The sequence below is a fragment of the Myiozetetes cayanensis genome, unplaced genomic scaffold (genome assembly GCF_022539395.1).
Source record: "Myiozetetes cayanensis isolate MyiCay16 unplaced genomic scaffold, myiCay2020 scf7, whole genome shotgun sequence".
NCBI classification, from domain to species: Eukaryota; Metazoa; Chordata; class Aves; order Passeriformes; family Tyrannidae; genus Myiozetetes; species Myiozetetes cayanensis.
In genome coordinates this window covers 27,293,668-27,315,997 of record NW_026087964.1, presented here as the reverse complement: position 1 = coordinate 27,315,997, position 22,330 = coordinate 27,293,668, and the positions used below count along the sequence as shown (strand labels likewise).

Genomic DNA, 22,330 nt, shown 5'->3' with positions numbered 1-22,330 from the left:
TTGCTTTTGTTCAGTATTTCTTTAAGAGTTCTTTTCTTCAGAGCATTCCTTTATGCATACTCATTTATTGAACTTTTTGGGAAGAGCCAACACAGAAGAAGGGCAAACACTCAAAACAAATTGCATTTTAAAACATTCTTGGATGTATTTTCCTGATTCTAAAATGCTTATATAGAAAGTGATTTTGTCTAACAGAGTAACTGAGATCATGAGCTTCTGAGTGCCTTAGCTAAAAAATACTGAGACCAAACAAGATTCTTTGTCCTTTTCTTGTTCCCTTTGGCTTTGTCTGTATTATGTTTGTTACTGTGGGTTGGATTTTTTTTTTAGTAGATTTCTTTTTATGTTACACCTCTAACGTGTAATTTCTAGTCTGAGTGATAATGGATTTTTTTCTAAATCGAGTCAGTTGTGCTCTCCATGTACATCTGAAGCCCAAGAGATTCAGGCTCTGATTGTGGATAGTACTGGAGTATATGGCTGAATATGATGCAGAGAGCAATTTCCTGGATCAGAGCAGTGAAACGGAATGGATGATCCTTTGTTATTTTTGGTCTAGTTTTATTTTGGAAGTGTTGTGTTAGGCTCAGAATTACCGTCATCTCCTTCTTGTGTTGTAATTTAGTTTTGATAACTGCAACTTCTCAGTAACATTCCAGCCCAGTGACTCATAGCAGATGTAAGCCTCAACTCTACAGAATCTAATAGAAAAACAGTCGCAGCTTGGGAAGGGCTCTGGAATCCTTTGCATCAGCCGAAGAAGATTTAACAACTTTGAGTTCTGTCCAGAAGTTAAAGGTAAACATATAAGGTATCTATGAGGGAAGAAGGAGGAATTTTGCTGATTTCTATAGTTATGGTTTAAAAGTAATATGTTTTTGAAGGCCATATAACTGGTGCGATGTTGTTAATGATGTATGAATGTTTTACCAGGATCTAGCTATTTTCCTGCATTTCTAGACAGCTATTAAAACTGATATGCAAGTCTATAGTTTCTAAATTTATATTAGTATATGGCTGTATGGACAAGGCTGCTTTTAAAACCTAAAAGTAAATCAAGTCATGAATTATTGTCCATTTTTCAGATGAGGAAAACATGGTAATTTTTGTAACAATACCTAATTTTAAAAAGCCAGATTTGTGCATGAGTTTAATCATTAAAACCAGTTTGAATTTGAAGAAAGCAAACAAAAATCTTTCCAGTCATTAGCTATCCTTTTGGTAGATTGTCTCTTATTGTATTTATTTGATTTATTTGATTCTTATTGACACTGTGCCAACAGAAAGAGGCATCTGTATTCCATCTAGTTTGACATCTCCACAGTTCAAAAACAAAACAACATGCTGACGGTTCAAAATTTTCTTAGCACAGAACTTCTTTATCGTCATCAAATCTATTTAATAAATTGTTATTGAAAGACTTGGGAAAAAACCATCAAATTTAGGGGATAATTGCACATAGGATTGAGTATCTGTGTAGCCTATAAAGAAAGCCCAGGCATGGAGAAGTAAAAAAGGTATCTTTCTGGAATTTTTATTCCATAACTTTGAAGAAAAATTTCTGCACAGCTGTGCAAATGCACATTCCAGGTGTAATCTCTGAATAGTAAATGAGTAACCTCATGGAAAAAATTTCAAAGTTTCAGAAGAGTTGCCCTTTAACTTCATTTTATTAAAACAGAAAGGGATTCTTTTTTTTTTTTTTTTCCTAAGCTAACCACTAAGGGCTTATGTTTTCAACTTGAAAATATTACACCATATTTTTCTCACTCTGTCATGATGTGTGATAAATAGTCCACATGTCTACTGTCTGAGATTAAGATTTTCCTGGAAAGGGATATACCGTGCACAGTTTTTTTTTTCTTTTTGTTAAATCAACACAGGTGTTATAACAAAAGCCTTGAAAGTCTCTCAACACTTATTAACTCTTTGGATTCATCTTGGATTAAGATCTGTAATTTTTTGAAGGGGTTTTTTTGAGTGAATGCTTTTTGTTGCATAATATGTGAATGTTTGTCAGCAGATAGCTGTATAACAATCAGGGTAAATAAATGAAGAAATTAGTTTAAGAAACTTACTTTCAAAGGAGTCTTCCTAGAGGAAGATGTTAAGCTTCCACTGAACAGAACTTTAGCTTTACATATTACCAAAGAGCATGGATGTGCACTTTCAGGGATTTGTTACTAATATAACCTTTACTGAAACGTTTTTTAGAAATGTGGAAAACTAAATAAACTGTTACCCACATTAATTCCATGACTGAACTTCTTGATTTGGGTAGGGTATGCAAAGTGCTTTGAAAATGTATGGAGCTTGATTATTTACCATTTTTCTTGTCACTGTAGGATTGACCACTCAGCAAATCTCCTGTCACTGCATCTGAGAGATCAGACAAACTACAGGAGTTTATACCTGCTGCAAAACTGGCTCAAAGGTGCAAGGTCCAGGATCAGCACTGCTGAATGTCCTCTGCCTTGTCTGGGTCTCCTTGATGCTCAGTGACAGAAGCAGAGAAACACTGTTAGGTCACTCTTTTCCTCTCAGGGCTTGAGATTTCACATCTCTTCCAAGTCTTTTTGACCTTTTCCCTTTTTTGGAGGAGAACAGCACACAGAATTTGGTCTCCCCGACACTATTATAAACCCACTCTGTGCGGTTTTTACCCTGTGTCCTCTCTCTTTCAGTCTTCCCTGTTTCTGGCTGATACATCTGCCAAATGGAGCTCTCAGCTGCTTCCCTTTTAAAAGACTCTTAATTGTCTTATGATCATAGTGAGATCATACTGTGAATGGCTACAGGATCAATACTCATGGCAGAAACGTCTCAAATTTGAGTAACAAAATTCATTGACAGGCAATTCTTGCAGATCCCACACACACACAGACACTGGCCCTCATTTTTAATCCTGTAATTCATAGGATTTACCACTTCAAACAGTATCAGAACTTGTTGCATTGAATTCTGGTAAAGTTTCTAATTCAAATGATATAACATTTATTTGGTTAGCATGAAGAACAATTTACAGCTTTAAATTCAGAAATTTTATGGAATAGAAATTTCAGCCTAAGATTTTCAGTTCACTCTTTTTACTCAAGAAACACTTCATAGATAATTTTTAATGGATTTCTTTGAAATCTAAAGAAATCAGCTTAGTACAGTGCTTTGCAAGTTAATGAACGATGTTGTGTATGTCCAAAATGCTTAAAAGGACTTCTGAGCTGTCTGCAACATAGGTCAGTGGGTACACAGTACCCTCAACACTTTGTGTCTTCACTGGTTCTGTGCAAGATGTGGTTTAAAGAGCTTTAAACAGACACACTTGGGCCTTAAACTATGTTTTCAAATATGACGCTTTCAAACCAGCAAACCTCAGAAGTAAAGCAAAACAAAACAAAACAAAACAAAACAAAACTATGCTGCTTACTTAAAGAACTGTAATTTTAAAAAGCATCCTAAGTATTTTATAGGTAGATGTTGAAATCTGAAATTTGGCTGTAATTTTTAGTCTTGTATGAGGTTTTCAGAGGTTGGTGAAAATAAAAATTGGACTTGTCCCATTTTTCACAGACTTAGAAACATGCTTCTGCTTATCTTTGTACAGTAAAAAACACAGTCTGCTAAAGTTCCACACATGTTTTATATTAATTTCTGTAGAAATATGAGTGAAAATTTTCATAAAGTTGGTGTTTCAATAAGCACATGCTGACATGGAATCATTACCCTCTGTTATAGGACCTACACTTTTTCTAACCACAAATGTTTCAATGTGTCACCGTCCCTGGAAGCATTCAAAAAACATGTGGATGTGGTGCTTAGGGACATGGCTTAGAGGGGGACCTGTCAGTGTTAAGTTAATGCTTTAACTCGATGATCTTGGAGGTCTTTTCCTTAATGACTGTATGACTCCATGTAATTAGCTGATTCAGTTTGATAAGTAGAAAAAGCAGAGTGGACACATATTCTGATTTAAATAGGCATTAGCCTATACTAAATTAAAATATTTGTAGTTAAAAAGGAAAAAGAAACATTCCTCAGTTGATAGCTTCTAGCAGTTTAAGTAATTAATTCAGGATATCCATGTAAATATTTTAGTAATTGGAGGCCTTGCTTTCTTGTCTGTGAGCTTAAAAGCACATATCTAGCTTACAAAAAAATTGTGAAATTCTATCAGCTAATGTTTGCAAGGCAGTGAGATACAACAGTGATTGTTTTAGCATTTAAAATAATTACCATATGAAACAAGGGAGTTTAAAATGCTATGGGTCATGCAGTACAAAATATCCCTACCTATCAGTTGAAAGATATCATCCTTGTAACCATTAGAATAAAAGCTGATAATTATTATGTGTTTTCCCCCCAAATTACTCTACAACAGTAGAATTATCTTGATTCTCTCCTGGCACACAAAAGTTGCACAAATCTTTAGTTCAAGGACAACTAGCCAAATTCAGATTTTAATTAGTAGTTTATAACAGAGAGCTTTCTCACAAATTTAAGGGACCAACAAAGAATATTGAATCTTGAATAGCTGTTCGAAAATACACGGAGAGCTCATATATAAAGTGGCCTAAACGAATAAATTCTAGTTTTACTGGGTTTTGGAGTTGTATTTTATCAGACTATTTTAGACATTTGTAATGAAGCCTACGTATACATTACATTTACGATTTGAAAGGAAGGAATTATAGGTTAAATAGACTCTTCTGAATGAAATTTAAGATGTCAGGTGTAAATATTTAGTTTTAGTGTTTAAGTTAACTACTATTTCATTTGTTCCTCTAATTCACAGCTTCCAAAATGAAGATTCTGATAATGATTGATTTTGTCCTTGCAGCTAGCTTGATGGATGCCATTGCCAGCTCTGTAAGTTCCAGTAATTAAATTTGTCTATTGAGTTTCTTCTAAATATTGCATACCTTGTCCTTCATAGTGCTCACAATGCATCTCATCTACATGGGATGGCAGAACCTTTGATGGAAAAGATTACAATTAAGAGCAAAAAAAAAGAATGGGGAAATAACCTCAAATGATGTTCAATGGGGACAAGTTTCCAATAAGGAAAGAGGAAACAAAAGCATAAATATACAACGAAAGATAAATCACTGGGCAATGGTCAGTGAAGAAAGAAATCCAGTCAGTTTGTGACTGGATCTGATGAGAAATAGGAGGTGATGTATCTTTGCTAAAAAAAGGTATCATATAGTGCATTGAGGCACATTGTACAGAAGGCACACAAAGTGATTATACAACCCCTCAGGGGTAATGCTAACTCAGAATAACACCTTTAGTTTTGGGCAGCATACTTACAGAAAGGCAAAACCCAGGAACACCTAAAGCAGTGGCTGCAGCAGTAGTGTTTCTGGTCATTGACACTTGGGAGACAAAATGTTTCTGTCCTTTTCTACCTTGTCCCCTTGCCACACATCTTTTTCTCAAACAAGATCTGTAGCTTCATATTCTTACTTCTTGCCATGTAACTACATTATAGTTCACACTCCAAACCAATGATCAAAACTCACTTCTAGCTCCCAAACCCTTCTGCTATGTATTCTGCCTCTCCAAAAAAAGCCTAACAAAATCACACTTACTCTGCTGTTTAAAATCCCTCCAACTTCACCAACCCTGCACTGCCTCTCTTGGCTGTCCTTCCTAGTTTGATATTCAGGTCCTACATAGCAGAGACCTAAAGAGATTAAACTCTTGATTCATAATTGCCTAGGTGGAAGTGGTTTCTGAATGTACAATTAGATAAGCATCATAGGTTGTAGCTTACATTACTTTATAGAAAACTTTTGTTCCAATAAGTAGCTTTATAGAGACAGAATAGAAAGCAACTTTTCTGTAATCATTTCTGCTTAGTGGAGAAAAATGTAATTTTTAGAGAAGCCTACTGAGAAAAAAAGGCTTCCCAGTTAAATGCATTTACCTTTTTTTTTTTTTTTAATTATTTTTCATTTGGAATGTTGTGGGCTTTAGCTGACTGTGAATAAAAACTGGGAAAGTTCTGAAATGTATCTCTAAGTTTTCACATTTTAATCTCATTAAAACACTAATCTCAATAGAGAGATATTTTAGAGCTAGTTTATACTCTAAAAATATAGGAAATAACACCCCAAGTAAAACCTTTGTATTTTTATAGCTTTCATAAAGTATTCTGAGTCTAATTTATAGCATTAATTTTAATGGACGGTCACTTGCTGCTAAATAATCCACACAATAATGGAAATGAAGGCACATTAATTGCAGCAGCTGGTTAAACATGGGACTGTGTGCCCAAGAGCTGTCAGCAGTTGTTAGATAATTGCTTCTCAATGTGTAGTGCAAACACTTGCTTCACTGAAACAGGCAGAACAGACTGTGTTCAGTCTGGTTTCTATCAGTGGGCAACTCTGTCCACTGGAGACAGTCAGAAAGAAATTCACATTTTGTTTAGTATTTCAACACTGTAATAGCTTAACTTTGGCCCCTATCTAACAAAAGGAATAGCAATATGTTATAGCTGCTGACTTATAACCCTGAGTTACATTTTGCTTCTGTGTTACTCTAGCTGTGCATTGGTTTAACTCCAATGATTTTAAAAGAGTTATCTTGTGGGGAAAAAAAAAAAAGTGTAGTAGCACATTAAAAGAACCCTCTGATAACCTGCAGGTCTAAAAGCCACACTGATCCACTGTGAGGTTACACAGCTACCCTGTGATTGCCCCAAGGGAAAAATGAGGTGTAGAATTCCAAGCATGAGACCTGTGGTTTTGCTGTCCAGCAGCAAAGTGTAATGGGATTTGTCTGGAGTTGACAGAGAGAGACATCAGTGAGGAGGCTGAAGTGAGGGAGGGAATGCAAAGTGTCAGATACCAGTACTTTTCACATGTAGGTTACTTTCAAAACTTTATTTCTGCTCAATCATATTGTTCTTATGGTGTAGTTATTCAGTATGGCTAGTCCTTTTTGGGTTGTCAAAGTTCCTTTTTAATCGGGAAATTTCTATGTGTAATGTAGACATATTATTCACAATTTTTTAGGTAAAAAGTAAAAATTATCCATTTAAAATGCACATTTAAGAATAATATTTAGAGATGTAGCCTGTTGCAGACTTGTGTTCAGTTTGATTCAAAGGAAAGGACCTTTTATAGTGATATATGAAGTAGTGTCATACAAAATTTAGATACTATGTTTTTCTAAGGCATGATAATATTTTTTGAGAAGTTCTATACTTGTGCTATATAATTTAATCACAGTTGGAAAATAGCTTTTAGCAGTATGAATAGGGGAACTGATGCATTTCTACTATACCTGAAAGAAACACAGTTACCTGTAGCTGCCTCTTCTCAAATTCACAGTCTCTTGCTCTCTCCAGAACACAAAGTAGCTCTCTGTGGCTCAGATCTTGCCACATGTCAAAGAGGCTACCTGCCTGAAGCCTTGCAATGAGATTGCAAGGGCCTGGAAACAGAGGCCACCATTTTCAGGCCTTTCCTATTGCATTTTACCATGTTCTCCAAGGTTGTGTGTAGTGAATTAAGACTGATACAGGCTAACCTCAATAAACAAACACTGCCCTAAAACTGCTCAATGTGGCATGATGGCTACTTTATCACTCTTAACTTAATATTACTAGAATTTATATTTGTTCTGACTGGGAACATGGGATTTTTTTTTTTTTTTTAAATAGCTTTACTTCTATTGTTAGCATTAGCTCATAAAAAATATATTTTTCAATTTTTTTTATTTATTCACTCTTTCTCAACTCACCTATGCATCTCTTTCTCTCTCTCTAAAGCTCTCCAGTTCTCTATAATTTTATGTATGCACACAGGACTAGATATTTTCAGAGACCTGTCAAGGAAGCCTCTTCTGAATCTCCCACTGAATTCATTCCCATTGAAAATCCAGCTTTTGTGGAGAGTTTGGATGAAGCTGCAGATACCCTGAAAAGACTGCGTAATAAATAGTGCATCTTTTCTTCATAATATGCTACGCGTCTCACATTAACCAGTGCATATGGTCAAATAATATCCCTCCAAGCCACTGTGGCAAGTTTGTCTCTTTATGCCCATATATTTTAAGTATTTCTTTCTCTTGTTTCCTGCTAGAAGAAAAGGAGGATACACTAGGCATCTCATATAGCTATTAACCGCTGAGAAAGATTTTCAAGGGAGTATTCTTAAACAAGGTAGGACTCTGGGGATATCAGGTCATTGGCTGCTTTGTTTACTCCTCTAAGAGGTGTTAAACGTGCCTCTGGCCTTACAGTGTCCCCTTGCGGTCAAGCACCGTCGTGATTCCTCAGCCGCCCCCAGCCAGGAGGGCTCAGCTCTGCAGACACATCTGCTGTCCGGGAAGCCCGACGAGGGCAGCCCAAAGACAGAGAGGCAGCCGAACCTTTTCCTCTTGAACAGATCACTGACAAACTGCCTAGTTATGCCACATATAAAAATATATTCCTCATGTGTATTAGATTGCAGTTAAGTATTAATTAAAGCAAGTATATGATAACACTTCAATAATACTTAAATTAGAGGACAGTATTTATGATTGTTCTGCAAAGTCTGATGATCAAATTTTTCAGTGTAACTGAGATATTGCAAGGTAACAGAACGTTTTGTTAGGAGTGTTTATCACTGAGTGTTTATCCGCCTGAGCCTGATGCAAGTGAAGGTATGCAGATGCCACTGGACGTGCACATCAGTGTGCTGGTTCAGACCTCTGTATAGTTCAGCATTATAGGGCAGTGTTCTAAGATCCCAGTTCTTCCAAGTGCATGCCAAATGCTACATGTAAATACTGTTCCCTATGAATGAGGTTATACCATTTTAGAACTACTGCAGATTTGGTCTTATATGTCCTCCTTTGAGGAGAGGCTGAGGGACCTGGGGTTGTTTAGCCTGGAGGAGGCTCAGGGGTGACCTCATCACTCTCTACAACTCCCTGAAAGGAGGTTGTAGCCAGGTGGGGGTTGGTCTCTTCTCCCAGGCAATCAGCAGCAGGACAACAGGGCATGGGCTTAAGCTGTGCCAGGGGAGGTTTAGGTTGGATATTAGGAAAAAATTTTTTACAGAGAGAGTAATCAGGCATTGGAATGGCCTGCCCAGGGGGGTGGTGGATTCACCATCCCTGAAGATTTTTAAGATGAGACTGGATGTGGCACTTAGTGCCACGGCCTAGTAACCACAGTGGTGCTGGATCAAGGGTTGGACCTGATGATCTTGGAGGTCTTTTCCAACCTGGTCAGTTCTGTGATTCTGTGATTTCCAAAAGGTTGTCCTTTGATTTTGCTTTTACAGGGCTAGTTGTCGCCTTGTGCAAGCACCATAGCTACTGAACTCTGCTCATATAAAATTGCAGACAGTGTTACTTATGTCATATTTCCGAAGGCTTTCCCCCCACCCTGTTGAAATAAAATTTATTTAATATCTATTTAAAAGTCTAGAATCTCTTTTAATTTAAGCTCCCCAGATCAGGTTTGGCTCACTTTGGCAATTTTGCCATAGTCTTTAATCTAAAACCAATTATTTATTGTTCTGCATAGAATCAGTATGTCAGAATTTGGAAAAGCTCTCTTGTCATTTATCTGCATTTGCACCAGGGTGAAATGAGTGCAAGGTATTACCTTATCAGAATTGCCACATTTCTCACAATACTGACTTTAATTTTTTAACTTTAATTTTTCAACTTTAATTTTTCCTGCATATTCACTTAGGGTCTTAGGGACTATTTATCTTAGCATGCCAAAAATTATCTTAAAACTTTACAATATTTATGTTTGCAATGTTAAGGGGTTTATTATAAGCAGTATTGATTGCATTTCTTTAAGATTCTAGAATCATCATGAGTTAGTAGCAGGCTTCACTGGATAGCAAGTCTCTGTGCATGGCAGGTGATAGAGAATGAGCCATCCCTATGGTAGAGCCTGTAATATAGTGTTTTTCCCTAAAGTCCCCTCTGCATGTTTGCAGTGAGAGCTAGTAGTTATAAGCACTAAAGACAAGGTCTCTTTGCAAAACAGTTATATCTTCTTAATATATATTTCATATATTACACTCTGGCATATATGCAATAATTTTAAACAGAGTAACAAATGAGGTGGAAGTCAACATAGTGTCTGTAGGAAATCATGACCAAAATGTTTTATTCGAGTTAAATTTTATTTGTGGGTTTTTTTGGTTGGCTTTTTTGTCACATGTTAAATTTCACCAAAAAAAGTGTTTATTTTACAATAAGATATGTTTTCCTCTCTAGGATTTACAGAAATGTTTTCAAGAGCAGATACAACTTCAGGGCCAGGTGAGGCTTCTGGAGCATCGTGTGAAGCAGCAGCAGTTAAAAATTATGCAGCTTTTAGAGAAGAAAGAGATTCAGTACAGTGACAGAGGAGATGAAAACAGTGTCATTGACTTGGGAGGAAAAAGACAGTATTCAGGTTAGAAATGAAGCTATTCTTTTCATTTCCATGAGTACTGATACACAGAAGCTTTAGCACAATTGGGCCCATTGACTTATTGTTTTAAAAGCTCATTATAGAATAATGTTTGTTTAAAATACAGTGTTCAGCTTTTACCTAGACCTGCTAGGCAGGGAAAAATTGTTAATGTCAGATAGTATAAATCAAATCAGGATTGAAGTAGTTTATTGATTTATTAATAGTGCATAATTAAAAAACAATCACCGAACAATAAATTAAGCATAAATATCAGCCATACAACAGAAAAAAGACATTAATAGACATTTACAAAATGTTAATCAGCAGTTACAGATTGCTAAACACTGTTCTTTGACTAATCTCAAAAAGTTCTAATCCACAGGGTCAGTTCATATTCACACATTCAAATGATCTCCTGGGTTACAAGCACATACTGGTTCTTCCAACCTGTGAAGTCCCTGACGCCCCCATATTTACACACATAAGCCTAGCATGACACCTGCATCTGACTTTAATAATATTCTGCGTGTAGCCCCATTTTGACTGAGTTAGATTCAGCTCATGACATCACAGCTTCTAAAATACTGGTTTAAAGTTGTTTTTGTATTTTCACCAGCATTGTGGTGATCTGCCCCCTCTACAAAGCTAAGTGATATCTTGTAACAGCTGCAGTGAGGCCAAACTCTTAAAATAATAAAACACTATCCAAAACAATAGTTGGATTGAAAATACAATTTGATTCCTGGATGGTGTTCATTTCTTATTGTCCAGTTCTAGAAAGCCTAAACTGCTATTATTTTTAATAGCCTTGTTTGGATATAATTCTAGTGTTTGTGCTGCTGGAAGAAATCACAACATATGATAAGGCATCAAATATAATAAAGCACCATTAAAATGAAATTGAAAGCAGTTTAAGTCTGAATTTAAATTTTAGCTATGTATTTATTTATGTACTCAGCATCCTGGAATACTTTTTTTAAATTTTTATTACGGCTGACTCATTTGTTACTAGAAAAGATTATTAAACCCACATTTCTCTGAAGGGCCTTTGTATTTTCTTAGCATATGCCTCAGTTTATTTTCTGAAAATGTCACTCTAAATAACAGATCTAACTTGTTCCTGTTTCTGATGATTTTTTCCCCATTAGTTCTTCACTTTCCTAATAGCTTGAAAAATGCTTTTTCCTGTTCATACTGCATTGTTTCACTTAAACTCCTGTAGCATTTTAATATCAAGGGAGATGAATAATTTGAGTTAGATAGGGAGAAATTCCACACTATATACAACTGCTCAAAATTAAAATATGCTTAAAATATGCTTGTGTTTTGCACAAGAAATCAATGGATAAGAAAACCTATTTTTTGTAAGCCAATCAAACATTCTTTAGAAAGACAACTTAGCTGTTATTTAAGTCATGTTTTCTATTAGAATTTATTCAAATCCTGGCATAGCTATTTGTTTTCAGTATAAAGTGTTTATTTTCTATGACTAATCTTCGCTGACACTTTATGTGAGAAGAAATACAATAGTTCAGAAAATTCCAACAAGGCCTGGAAGTTCAGCCAACATATTCATAAATGTTACAGAGAATGCCATAAAATTAATCAGCTTTACCTTAGCCAGGAAAAGCAGAAATGCTGAAAATCATGTCTTTCTTATATGACTGTTTGATGGTAGATTGCATATAAAAAAAGAACACCTTTCATTTCTTAATTCCTAGAGGAAAAAAATATGATATTATACAGTTACATTGCTGCAATATTTCCATGAGCTCTGGCTTTTGTGATTGTTGTAAATGATATTCATCAACAGCAATGCAGGCCAGACTGTAACTGGTATCAAGTTGAAGTGGAATCATTTTAAACATACACTGCACTTTTTGGAAGTAGTATTCTGTATGTTTTTGCACTTATTCGGTAGAAGGGACAAGAGAGTCAGGCCCAGCAATTGTTTTTGTTTTCTAACCCTGGAGACTCATACTCTTGTTTTTGGCAGTTCTGCTGTGAACTTTCTGGACATAGATGTACGTGTTTATTTTCAAAGGTTACCATGTGTCTTATACATAATTTTATGGTAGTAACAGCATTCTAATGTGGATGATACCACTGTAAATTAAAAGTGACACCACTTAAAACAGAGGAATTATTTTGCTAGGCAAATGAAAACAAAAAAATTATAATATTTCATGGTAGAAAAAATATTCTTTTAATGAAATGTCAAAATAATTACAACTCAATAAATATTGCTTTATGCTCATAAAGCAACACAAATACAAGAAAATGCCCAAAAGTCAATGAAATGTGCTTGTAAATATATTTTTTTATTAACCTGGTTCATATGTGACTTCTACATAACAATACTTGATTACCTCTATTGACTTGATTTCTGATTTTGCCATTAAGTACAAAACTAAAAAAGTTGCGTCCAATCAATGTTTTGTGAACAGACTGTGCAGAAATCTACAATAATGGCCATAAGCAAAGTGGATTTTATAAGATGAAACCTATCCAGAGTCCTACTGAGTTCCTTGCCTTCTGTGACATGTCTGAAGGAGGTGGTTGGACTGTTTTTCAGAGACGATCTGATGGCAGCCAGAATTTTGATAGGTAGGTACTAGACTTGGTCATTTAGTTTGGAAACTAAGTGGAGAATCATGAAACCAGATTGAGGAAAGTTAAATCTGAACTTTAGAAGTACATGAATATGTTGTTATCCCAGATAAAAGAGAGGAATGGTTATTTTGTGGGGCAGCCTCCAGATGAGCTACCAGATGGCTCTGGCTGTTTTCTGTGAGATGTCTCTACCAGCCTTTTTCTGAGAAATTGTGCATTTTATATGAGGACACTTCAATGTCAAATGCATTAACAATTGTTGGAGCAAGGACTCTTAATGACGAGTAAAGGACTACCTTGTCTTTTGCAAACAGTAAAAATCTAAAAAAAGTAAAAATGCAAGCAATCTACTTGAACCAAAATACCATCAGCGAGCAAGCAGGAGAGAAACCCCCCACAAAAGTAATTTTTAGCTCAAGTTAAAATGCCCCCAGGAAAGATAAAATGGATGAGAACTTGATTTGCAGACACCTAACCTCCTTGCCTTTGCCAAGATCACATATTTTTTGGGAGATGTCCAGAAGTGAAAACTTTGGCCCTGTGAACCTTGAAAACAAGCCATATGTGAGCCAAGAAAACTTCTGTTTTATAAAACATGGTCAGACAAGCTACAGAAGCAATCTGTAGCATTTTGCAATTATTACCACCACATACCACCTATTCTTTTCCCTTGTCAGAGACCACCAGCTGCTTAAGTCGCAGAGGCTTCTTTTTTTTATGGCTGCCCGTTCACGGCCTTTCATCCATTGGCTGAAGTAGGTTGCTTCTGATGCAGGAAATATATGATATTTCTGTTCCCATTAGAACATGTCATGAAACCAAAAACACTAAGAAAGTGTTTCAGAGCCACCGTAGGCAGGGAAATGTATACACATTAATTCTTGAAACTATGCACCAGTATTGAGTTCAAAAATTTTTAGAATCAGTTAATAACTCAAAGCTAGAAAGGGCTAGCTAATACATCAGTTTACAAATTTATATATCCAGCTGCAGGAGTTTCACATCTTTATCAAATCACAGATCATAAAGAAACAATGCCTGTGAGACACTTACACATTCACTCAGATCCCTTAGATTAACCAGGAAAAATGTCTTTACTTTGGATAAATTGTGCTATACCAGAGATTGGGCTGAGCTGTTAAGCTGAAACAAGAGAGGTTCAGACTGGATGTAAGGAGAAACCGTTTCACTGCGAGAACAGTCAGCAGGTTACCCAAAGAGAATGTGCATCTCCATCTCTGGAAGTTTTCGAGATCTGAATGGATAAACCCTGAGCAACCTGGCCTGATCTCATGGCTGACTCTGCTTTGAGCATGACATTGGACTAGATTGCCTCTCAAGGTTTCTTCCAGATTGCATTATTCTGTGATTTATAGCTGTATAATAAACATCCAAACAAACTTGCTTCTTTGATAAATGATTTATACTCTTTTCAGAGTCTGGGCTGATTATGAAGAAGGCTTTGGAAATTTTGTTTCGAAAAATGGTGAATATTGGCTTGGAAATAAAAATCTTCATTATTTGACTAATCAGGGTAAGATTTGTATTCTAACAGTAGTCTTCTTATTGTTTCTGTTTCTTTGCTCTTTCCTGGCCACTTTTGTTACCTGTTATGTTAGCATAAATCCTGAGTTCTGTTGGTAGTCTGCATGGACTTCTCCAAGTTTCAGAACAAAACATATCTGACTGTGTGTTTTCTAATAAAAGGTTCAAAACTGTCATTGGGCCAATGGCATGCAGAGAGCCTCTGTGAAACAGGGAACACTAGACAGGAAAGAATTGTCTCTACCTGTTTTGCAGTCAGCATCACTACCAGTCCAGAGTCAGGTAGTATGCTGTAGCAGTTCATTTAGTCAGGGCTTTATTTGGCTGTGTGGGCTATTACATGACGGTAATTGTAGGCCAGTCCTGTTGATCAGACCAGCTGTAGAAAGCTATTTCCATTTTTCTAAATGTCTCTCAGTCTAAGCTAACTTTGGCTTTGTTGTAGAATGATGCATATACAAAACTGACCCATTGGCTTGGTCAGCTAAATCATATGGGAATCAGTGCCACCAGGATGTGATCCTAGTATGACTCTTATTTTCAGAGTATAAAAATCTCATTTTCTTAGGAGAACATTTATTGATTGTTTCTCACTATCCTTTTATTTCCACCTCAAATACCTCACTAAAATATAAAGTCTGTAAGGCCTTTTTTATTAGATTTTTAATTTTCTACATTTGAAAGTTCGTATTGGAATAATTCTAAAATTTTTTGAAGCTGACTCAGGTGAATAAAGACAATGAATAGCACGATACGCTTTAATATGCTTAAAGAGAGAAGAAAAAAACGCATAAAATATGCTATGGTGATAGAGGTTCATGATAAAATCATATTTTAATTTTCTACTATAACACTCAGTTTTGAAAAATAGTGAGAGAGGTTAGTTTAACTAAAATAATTTGTGTTGCTATTTTTCAAGGGAATTATACTTTAAGAATTGATCTAACTGATTTTGAAGGAGAACGGCGTTTTGCACAATATGCAAGATTCAGAGTTGCAGGAGAAGAGGTAAATATTAAATTACTAGAGATTTTAATGAAAATGTGGATTCTGTAGACTGATAATAAACATACGGGTTCCCTAATTTTCATGAAGGTTTGTGTAGAACCTTATTATCATATTTTCTTTCTTACACATGCTTATAATTTTCAGGGATACAATAATAGTGGTTTATCCTGATACATTAATTTTACACTTTCTGTAAAATACATGTATCATTTGATTTAGCAGCCATGGATAAAAGCAGTTTTTCTATTTTTGTTGACATTACCAACAGTAATGGTATATAACATTTTGATTTGTAATGTATACTGCAAACTAGCCTTAATATTGTTTTTTATTATGTCATTTATACATAAAGTTAATAACAAATTTTACCCCTGGTAAGCATCTTTACACCACTACATTATTTAATACACAGTATTTAAGTGGCATGACATTTCTTAGCATAAAAATAGTAGCAAATGGAACAGATTATTTTCCTCCTTGTGGTTTCACTTTCTGATATGTTAAGGGCCAAAGACATACTAGAATTTATTTTTTTTTCCTTTCTTCACATTTTTCGCTAGCATTCTTATGAGATGAGCTGTGGTGAATACTCTGGTACAGCTGGTGATTCCCTTACTGGTGGATTTCATCCTGAAGTAAAATGGTGGGCTGATCATCGAGGAATGAAATTCAGTACTAGAGACAGGGATAATGACAACTATGAAGGGAACTGCGCTGAAGAGGAAAAGGCTGGCTGGTGGTTTAACAGGTACTTTGATCCTATACAGGTACTGTCAACTATTCTGCTTCATGAATACTCAGACAATAATAACATATGGTAGAAGAGAGGATTGACATTGTTTATTTATTTGCAATGTGCCCCAGTCTCCTACCAGAGATCTCAGTGCTGGTAAGACTGAGACTCACCATAGAAGGGACAGCACCTACTGCACAGGTCTGTGATAATGGTATTTGACATAGGTCATCTTTGTTATTAGGCAGTAAGGAGATAATTCTGCCTCTTTAAAGTAACTAGCTTTTACACAAGTAGGTCATGTAGAGTTTGCAGATGTATCCCTGTTGTATTTCATTCTTGCATTTCTCCTGCATTGCACTAGACCAGATGTGGCAGTGCTGAAAAATATCTGACGAGCTAAACTAGTGCCAGGTTATCAAGACTCATTTTTTTCACCTCAGTTCACAGCATCTCGCTCTTGTTATTCCTTCTATATGAAGATGGTAATGTGTCCACTCAGTTTCTGTCAGTGAGTATGGCTGGACTGAGACAAAGATTTTTTTTAAATAGGGTTCAGTGAGAGCATTTTAAAGCTCTACTTACATGCAGAATACAAATTCAAAAAGAAAAAATGGTAACCTTAGCACAGTCTGTACAGATCAGCTATGTTGTTTCCTGTAATTAATTGGATAAATATAGCCATGAAGAGAAACTATGCAATCTCACTGTGTAATAAGTTTAAAATACAGCTCAGGGAAGCATACTACCCTCTCACTGTGATCTCAGTTCACTTGGCAAGAACTGCCAGGCTGGATCAACTCCATTGTTTCTGTTGTGTCATCCTTTGTTTCTGTTTTTAACTCATCATTTTCCAGATTCTGATTCCATAAGTAGTCTGTGACCACCTTAGCTGATACAATGTAGCCATTAACTAAATATTTCACAATTAACTTCTTATTTTAATACATTTTAATATATTTGCATGGATAGTGGGTCAGCAGAGTGTTTGAGATATATGGAAAAAAGTCATATGTAGACACAGGCTTTTTCATTTCTCAGGAAAACTAAGATATAAAAGGGAAGGCAACTATGCTGGAGATTCTTTTCCCATGAAATCAGAACTTTTGTCGATTTAAAGGAATATTTAGACCTCAAGTAGCATTAAACTGACATCGTGCCATGGAATTCATTAAGAGTGAATCACCAATCACTTTTAGACCATTGCATACACTTTTTTATTTTTTTTAAAACTTTTTTTTTATTATATTGTATTGATTTGGATGAAGGAGTGACCCCTTTGCAAAAGCAGCTGTACAGCAGAACCTGACAGTTATTTATACCTTGTAGCTGGTGCTACTCAACTACTAAAGATAGCCGACTCCTACTAGGCTAGTTCCTATTATGGCTGTGTAGCTCATGCTCTTAAAGTGACAGTCTATCTGGATAATGAATATGAGTTACTAATAGTTTTATTTCACTGTCTTGCTACTAACTTTTTTATGTTAAGCTTAACATAAAAGACTGAAAACTGCAAAATACTAGAAGATGTCAGTATCATGAAATCCTATTCAAAAGAACAGTACTGGCAGAGGAAGGAAAGCCCTCAGAAACACGTATTTGTCATGCACAGATTAGCAAACACAGAAGGAATTAGTGCTCTTGGCTGGTTTATATAGGAGCTCCCAGCTATGAAGGAATTGTTTATAGCCAACTCTATGCTATCAGGACTAATGAAATACAGAAAAGCCCACATAATATGAAAACCAAGGGACAGGACACAAGTGAGGCTTCATGGAAGTAGCTCAGATCTAATTTAAAGTTACCAGTTTTGCTCCAACTCAGAATTTATTGTCCTGAACTTCTGCAGAAAAATAGCCCCTCTGCATTCTTTTGTAAGCAAAGCTCTAGAAGAGATTTTCATCTTGAATGCAAATCCACAGAGTTGGTACTATACCCCGGTCATAAGATTTCCTGCATCCAGGGTGTTGCAAAGGTCAGTAGGTTCACAACTAGTGAAAGGAGAGCTAACAGTTCTAGTTGGGTATGATCTTATTCTCCCCCCAGCACTCACAGTTTTAGCTACTCCATGCATGGATGGTAACAGTGGATCTGTCAGGCCATAGCTTGGGGCCACAGATCTCACTAACTCAAGCTGCCTGGCTCACCAATCATCCCACAGACAGCATAGCTACATTCATGTGGGGCCTTAGTGGAGTCAGTAAACCCAGACAGAATTCAAAAAGTTCTTCAGGGAACCAACTCCATCTCTCTGCATCTGTCATACCATTAATATATAATCCAGATAAAATGACCATGGGTAGGTGAGAGTTGACTGTACTTTTGAAACCCTGGTAGTGTAGTTTCTTACTTTAAAATTAACCTATAGGAAAGAAAGAAGGAACATAGGCTAACTTTAAGGTATTTATTGACTTGTGAATAATGAATGTTGCTTCACAATGTCATACCAATAATCACATGGCAATTGTTAATTTAGTATGTCCAGTTACTTCAGGCAGCATCCGGTTGGTTAGCGAATACTGTATATTTTGGCAATTAGTGCTTCCCAGCACTAATTAAGGCTTTTCACTGGCTCATGTTGCTGTTCACAAATAATGGTTTGCTTGCTTATGATTCTCCTAATGAAATCTGTGTTTTGATTCAAAGTAGACAGAATGCCTGCTCATTGCAGAATTTGTATGGTTAGAAAGATTATGTCACCTCTGACATAAGTTTGTCATTCTCAAAAACAAAGTCACTTTTGATGTTTGCAAAATACAAGCTTTCAACTAACACATTATCAAAACTGAGCTTCAAAATTTTAAGCAATAAAAAAGTATATATAGATGAGAATTTTCCCATAGGGCTTTTATGACAGTTTTTATTTCTCAAAAACTTTGTTAATCAAGTGTAAGCAAGCAAAAAAAGACTAAGATTTGCCAGTAATAATATTCATAAGGTTCATTTGGAATATTTTCTGTTAGTGTATTATCTGAAGTCTGCTTTTGGAATCCATCATGGTGTTTGACATCTAAATATTAACAACACTAATAATGAAATACTGAATTGGCAGAAAAACCAAGCTGATCCATCACAACATGCTGCAGAAGGAACATTCAGTTTGCTCTCCATAAAGATCCAAATTTCTTTCTTGTAGAAACCAAATGAGTATCAAGTTTGTGCTGGTTCTTATTCAAGTGTTTGGGGGGTTGCTAGGATTTTTTTCTTTGTTTGTTTGTTTCAACCACTGTATTTAATAAACTGTAACAGCATTGCTGTCTCAGCCTGTTAAAGAACCAAAAAAATGTACTTTGTATAGTCAAATAAAATGCCAGCTCCCATGATCCAGTGAGTTGGTATACATATTTTTAATCAGCTGACAGATTTCATCTGTTTGTTAATAGAAGTCCATAGGTGAATAGAGAAACTGGTGCTGCTATTCAGGTTTTGTCATACAAAACACCACGTGGTGTAACTGGAAAACTTGAGGGGAGCTACTCTGGAACAACAAAAACCAGAACAGGATTTATATCCCAGAGTTTTTCTTGATGTATGCTCTGGTGTCATCCATGGCCTGAACAACTCTGGAATAATTCTCCACTGAAGCAGATTCGCAGGAAAAACTCTGAGAGCCAGAGTGAAAGAAATAAGCAGAACTTTTGTTTTAAGGAAGCGAAGAACACTTGCAGTTGTGCCCTAAACAAACCACTGTTGTTTAGGCTCACAGAAGTCCACAAATGCAAATTTAGGCAAGTGTCAAACTAGGCTGTTTGACAAACATGGCAAAATTTTTGTCTTGCACAGAAATGACACATTCTTGAGACTTTTTGGCAGAGGCCTCATAGCTTTTTCCCCTTACTTTCCCACCAGGTGTCACTCTGCCAACCTGAACGGTTTGTACTACAGAGGTCCCTACACTGCCAAGACAGACAACGGGATTGTTTGGTACTCCTGGCATGGGTGGTGGTACTCCCTAAAATCCGTTGTCATGAAGGTCAGACCAGCAGACTTTGAACAAAATATTGTTTAAGTATTTTATTAGGACGATTCACCTAGTCAATCTTTTAGGAAATTATTCCAAATTAAAACAGATGGGCCAATTTTTGCTTCTCATCTATGTGTATATAAATTTGCAATAATTCCTCTGCAACTAGTAGTTTTATGAGATGTAAGTGAGAAGGCAGTCTGGCTTATGAATCTTTAGAAACAATACTAATGCTAACGTGTACAGGTTTTTTTTAAAAAAGACCAGCATTCATCCAGAAATAAGGACATCTTCATCAAGATGGAGAATTTTTTGCTTTACAGTAACTACAAATCCTTTCACCTTTAAAAAACATGATTGCTACTGTGTTGTCTCAAAAATGAAAATTGTACTTATTACAATAAAAAACCTATTCAAATAGAAGCATAAGGTTTACTCAGTGGATGAAACCAACTTGCTTTGGAATGGTTCAAGACTTTAGAAGTGAATTTCCTGTAAATTCCTCTGATGTATTTGTTGCATGTGTTGTGTACATAGCATATATAAAAGGTATAAAGAATGAGGCAAGAAACTGAAGAAAGTGAAGGAATGCTACCAGGCTAGAATCAATTGAATCCAGCATAGAGAAGTGGATTGTCTGTTGTTGCTGAAGCATTTCTAAGGCTGGTTACATCATTTCAATCTAACATTTCTAGATGGTCAGTAATTATGCTTTTTGTCTTCTTGATAACCATTATGCCTTTTTTTTTAATTAAAAAATAATTAAAGGACTTTAATATATGTGGAGTATATATGTGGAGTTTATATATAATTTTATATATTATATATGATATTTATATATTATTTATATATAATTTTATATATTATTATATATATCCACATTTTATATAATGTGGAGTGTAACAAAAGCTGTGACTAATTTTAATGTGAGCTAAGCTTTGAACATAATGCACAGGTAGAGGGAAATGTCATTTTAGAGGTTCTTAGTGAAGACACTATAAAGCTGTACTTTCTATCTGTTAGACTCCACAAATTTGAATCTCCTGTTCAGTCACATCAAAGTGGTTCTGCTTCTCCTTTTCCTATGTACTTGTCTAAGCTCTCTGGGCTTTCCTCCTTCTCAAAGCTGCACAAGAAAAATGATGAGAGACTCTGCCTAACCCTGGCTTTTGTGCCAAGTACTACAAGACTTGCTGATTTGTCCTTGATGCCATGGAGACGATAGGAAAGCTCTCTGATGAAATGTAATCCAACTCTACTGGGCAGATGCAAATTACAATTTGCAAAAAAAAAAAAAAAGGACCTAAGCTTGTTTCCTTAAAATAATTTTGGTTTGGAGTTGTACTGCCACTCTCTCCCCCTCTGTCCAAATACAGTTTTTGAATGTGGCAGCCACCTTCAGTCACACTTAACATAATTGAAACTAACTTTTAGCAATATGTCAGTGAGTTTATAACTACACTGATGACAATATAGGTCAGCTGAATTGTAACTCTCTGCATAGCCATTTTTCCTTCCATTTTCATCCTCAAAAAACAAAAGTTTGTAAAGAATCCTTGAAAGATTTGCATGGAATAAGGGAAGGAGGATGTTTAGAACAACTGGAGGGAAAAAGAGAGGTTCATATGAAAAATCTCACTTAATAAGATAAATCAGATTACACCTAAACAAACAAACAAAAAACCTCCAAACAAACAAAGGGAATTAAGTAGCAAAAAAAAAGCATTCAGGCAGCTAAAAAGCATGTTATAATGTAAAAATTGTGCTGATAAAATTTGGCAGCAGAGAGTTTTTGAGGTCTCTGCCTTTTGTGTTAGTAGCAGGTATTCTAGATAATTCAGTCTTTTTATGTATCAATAGATACTGTGCTAGAGATTTCTGGCCTTTAGTACATCCCTCCACCCCTGCATGACAGGGCCAATGAAGAGCTCTACAACTGCTCATTTTGAACTTTGTTTAGTTGGTTACACCAAATTAAATCCTGTATGTGACAGGAAGGCATACCGCCCTATGTGCTTGTGTGTCTGGTGAGAGAGAGGGAGAGAGATAT

At 35.9% G+C, this 22,330-nt stretch overlaps 1 protein-coding gene across 1 annotated transcript; it reads left to right on the top strand.

Annotated features, from left to right (window-relative positions):
- Positions 1–705: 705 nt before the first annotated feature.
- On the top strand, positions 706–21,011 carry FGL1 (fibrinogen like 1). The gene is made up of 8 exons (XM_050338233.1): positions 706–798; positions 4,790–4,863; positions 10,237–10,417; positions 12,865–13,024; positions 14,467–14,564; positions 15,495–15,583; positions 16,144–16,331; positions 20,166–21,011. The coding sequence occupies exons 2-8, from the start codon at positions 4,798–4,800 to the stop codon at positions 20,323–20,325; spliced, it is 942 nt and encodes a 313-aa protein (XP_050194190.1). The 5' UTR covers positions 706–798; positions 4,790–4,797; the 3' UTR covers positions 20,326–21,011.
- The last annotated feature ends 1,319 nt before the right edge of the window (positions 21,012–22,330 follow it).

Coding starts and splice junctions, on each gene's coding strand:
- FGL1 (XM_050338233.1), top strand. CDS start 4,798: ATGAAGATTCTGATAATGATTGATTTTGTCCTTGCAGCTAGCTTGATG. Junction 4,864..10,236: donor TGGATGCCATTGCCAGCTCT/GTAAGTTCCAGT, acceptor TTTCCTCTCTAG/GATTTACAGAAATGTTTTCA. Junction 15,584..16,143: donor TCAGAGTTGCAGGAGAAGAG/GTAAATATTAAA, acceptor ATTTTTCGCTAG/CATTCTTATGAGATGAGCTG.